Source organism: Condylura cristata, unplaced genomic scaffold, assembly GCF_000260355.1.
Source record: "Condylura cristata isolate star-nosed mole 26May11 unplaced genomic scaffold, ConCri1.0 scaffold00017, whole genome shotgun sequence".
Taxonomy (NCBI): domain Eukaryota; kingdom Metazoa; phylum Chordata; class Mammalia; order Eulipotyphla; family Talpidae; genus Condylura; species Condylura cristata.
Window position 1 is genome coordinate 40,531,526 of NW_004567118.1, and position 3,936 is coordinate 40,535,461.

Sequence of the window (3,936 nt, forward strand, 5' to 3'; positions counted from 1 at the left end):
GGTTAAACAGGAGAAGCAGCTGCGGTAGCTTCATAGTGCAGCGCTTTAGCCAGTTGGTGCCACCAGGGAGGGCTCTAAAGTTTTTTATATAAAGAGTTTTTGGTAGTAAATTTGTGTAACCCTCATTGGTAATCACTAACTAAAAATCTAGAGTGGAGGCACACAGAAAAGGAAACAAAAGGGAAACTAAGACAAAGGCATCCTAGGGAAAGTCATCTAAATCAAACAACAGAGAGAAACAAATGGAAAAAGATACAACAAAACCAGAATGACAGTAGATAAGCACCATATATCAATAATCAACCAAATACAAATGATCTGATAAACCAAATAAGAGACACAAAATGAAATATTAGGTTAAAAGTTTTATCTGTGTGTTTGCAACACACACATTTAAGAACAAAAGAAAATAATAAACTTAAGCTGGAAGGTTGAAGCAGGTGCTTTAAGCAGATAATGAAAAGAGAAAGGCAGTAACTGCTATTCCCATACCTAATAAATTAGATTTTTGCAAAAAAAAGGTAATCAGATACAAAGATGGATACTACATATGATCCAGGGAACAGTTCATCAAGACAATATAACTATTATTAATATTTATGCACTGAACACAGGGGCACCTAGTTATACAAAGCAACCATTAACAGACTTGAAACACAACATATTGACAAAAATACCATTATTATCAGAGACTACATCACACCACTGACATGAATGGATAGATCATCTGGACAGAAAATTAACAAGGAAATAAAAGCCTAAATGAAGTGTTGGACCAGATCGATTTAATGGCCATCTACAGAGATTTCTGTCCCCAAAGAAATGAATATGCTTTTTTCTTAAGTGCATATGGAACATTTTCAAAATACAGATCATAGGCTGAAAAACAAGACATGCTGCAGAAAACAGATGAAAATAAAAAATTATGCCAAGCATCTTCTCAGATCAAAATGGCAAACCTAGATGTAGGTTTGTTTCTGTGCACAGGCTCTATTTATTCCTGGAGTTAACCAATCATGGATGTTGGCTGGTGTGCTCATGCATGTAGAACCTGTGGCTCAGAAGTCACCTATATGTTGTATGTGGATTTTTCACAAAGGGGTCAGAACTTTAGCTCCCAGTTATTTCAGGAGTCAGTTGTAATCAGTATACAAAGGGACACATTTTGGGGTAATATATTCTGAAATCTTATCTCAGGATAAGGAGTCTTAGTTTCTAGTTTAATCACTCTGAATGGGAGGATTCTATTGCCTTCTTAAAAAGATTTATTTATTTAGGCACACAAGACCTGGGATATAGGCTGGAGGTGCAGGGAGAGTGAGGGGATTAACCAGAGACAGGGTGAAGAGCAGAACAGGTAAATCTGCTGAAAACAAGCAGATCTACTGACAGGAGTAGTAGGTGAGACAGGAGAGGTCTTCTGTGCCATGTGGGTCACCTCCCTGGCCAGGGATGGAACTTGTGCTATGGTGGCCGCAAATTGCTTCCTAGTGCTGAGACTTAACCCCTTGTGCCACCAGGGAGGCCTGGCACTGCTGAATTTCTTTTGAGGTCATGGCACATCCATCCACCTGGAGTGGACACTTGTATGTATGCTCAGGGTATGCCAAAGGGGAGCTCCCTGGCATTGCCTCTGCCCACGGTGAAGCAGTGTGCTAAGTCCTTTATGTTGAAATGTAACTAAACCCATTTTTGAAATATTGTAGTGTTTATGACTTAATCTAGGAAATGTGAATTCCCTACAACTGATCTTTTGAATTCTTATATTCTCTAACTTACTTTTCTAGAATGATTCAGTTGAGTACATACTTGAGCAGAATCTGAAGAGCAAGTTTTACATTAGTTCCGGATCCACTTCTCCATCCTCACACAGTGGAGATGAAGCTGATCCAGTTAAGGTACCTGGCTGGGGTAGCTTTTGCTTTCTATAACAAACAAAGGGGAAATGGATTCCTTTTAGAAACAGAGGGACATTTTGCTTCTAAGCAAATTCTTTCCTCAGTTGGGCAATCTATTAGAAAAATAATAAATTAACTGTTAACAGAGGAAGATTTGAAACTCAAATGAGAACACTCCTTTTGAAAGTCAATAAAAAAAGATAAAATCATACATGCACTTGAGCAGTGAGATTAATGGTGCTGTGTACAATGAGCAGAAAAAATGGTACTAAGAACAGTGTTTAAGCAGAACTAAATCAGTGCCAAAGGACAGTGTGTAGGTGGGGGACAGGTCACTCTCTGTAGGATCTCACCTGCATGTTGACCATTGAAAGTCCACTCAGGCTTATGGTACAACTATTTATAATGGGCTTTATTTAGTACAAAGGAACTTAGGAAAACAAAAGCGTTTCTAAGACCATAAGTGACGAGCTGTCTCACCCCAGAGAGTGTCCACAGTTTCCAGTAATTCCAAGGGCCTCTCATGGAAGATAGTGCTGTCCATCCATGAGGGCCTGGAACAGAGAGAAGCAGTGGGCCAGGATCCACCTTATGGTGGCAGCTGGAGTTCTCACATCTGGGGCTGCTGAGATGGCACTGCAGCAGCCACAGCAACAATCTGTTGCTGGGCAGCTCTGGGTGCCAGGCCAGACAGCAAGGGAGGCAACAGAAGTGGGAGGTGGTGCTAGAGAAAAGAGGTGGAAAGTTCTCAAAGGTGTCCAGACACAGAGTGGCTGTCACTGGTCAGTAGTCACCAGGAGGTAGGGTCACAGACACCAGTGTTGCAGCCCTCTTTGTGCTATTGGTATGAATCAATAGCCAGCAACTCTTTGAGACACAGTTGAAGCCAATGGTTCTCCTTGAATATGATGTCAGAGGCGGGGCCATAGGCAGGTGCAGTGGCCAGGTCACTGTGAAAGTCAACAGAGGTCTGGAAGTTTGCCCGGTCTTCCTGTCTTCAGAGGGCCTGGAGTCTGCAGAGGCTGTCTGAATCTCATGGAGATCTTTGACTCATTGCATCTTCTTTGAAGGCCATCTGTTGAATCCTTATTCTCTCTTCCGAGACCATCTGTTGCATGAATCAAGCTGAAGCCTTTTCTGTCTTTTATTCTCTTTTGGGTCCCCCCCCCCTTTTTTTTTTTAACCTCAAGCGTTTACTAGTGTCATTAAGCACCAATTTGTTGACTTTTCAATCTACATGGGAGCTCAAGTCCATGACTGATAGCTGGTCAAACTTAAACTTGACTGGTCCATTTATGAACTGATACAAGATGAAAACCCCAGTGCTTGCCCAGATCCAACCTGTATTGTGTTCAGGGCAGGCCCCAGTGGAACCAGAAGCACACTGTACCCCTGCCCCTGCAGCAGGGTCAGGTGTAACATTTCCCCAGAAGATGGCACTCTTTGACTTGATTTTAAGCTTTTGTTGGCTTGGTGTTTCAGCATGTCATAGATTGTGAAGATCTGAAGTACAGTTACTGAGACAGGAGGTGGGAGAGGCAGGGGAGGAGTCCATTAATGTGTGAAAGAGGTGTATGTAGGTGGTTCATCTTTCTACTCCTGATAGACCTCATTTTCAGCGTTCTGAACTTGTATCTGTAGATTCTGGACCTCCCTTTCAGTGTTGCTGCCCAGAATCAGCTCAAGTCCCAAAGGACTAGAGGAGAGGAGCATAGTTCTGTACCCTGCTCGCTTTATTGGAGACCTAGCCCACCTGGCTCACCCTGGACCTCCAAATGTATCTCTCCTTAGTTAAGTGTGTGCCTTGGGCCTTCTCTGGTGGCGCAGTGGGTTAGGACGCAGCACTGAAAGCTAGCCATAGCGGCCTCAGTGTGAGTTCAATTCCCAGCCCCAGAGGTGACCCACAAGGTGAGGCAGACCTCTCCTGTCTCACCTGCCATTCCACTCAGCAGTGTACTTCCTCGATCTGCCTGTTCTGCTCCCCACTCTGTCTCTGGTGAATCCTCTCACCACTCCTGCACCTCTGGCCTGTACCCCA

The 3,936-nt window shown here is 43.3% G+C and overlaps 1 protein-coding gene across 1 annotated transcript in view; it reads left to right on the plus strand.

The window, feature by feature from the left end:
* LOC101624873 (serine/threonine-protein kinase MRCK alpha-like) overlaps window positions 1-3,936 on the plus strand; it is a 42,277-nt gene that overhangs the window by 16,571 nt on the left and 21,770 nt on the right. The window contains exon 6 of the mRNA XM_004685169.1: window positions 1,788-1,898. Within this exon, the coding sequence (XP_004685226.1) occupies window positions 1,788-1,898 (111 nt within the window). The remainder of the gene's footprint in view (window positions 1-1,787; window positions 1,899-3,936) is intronic.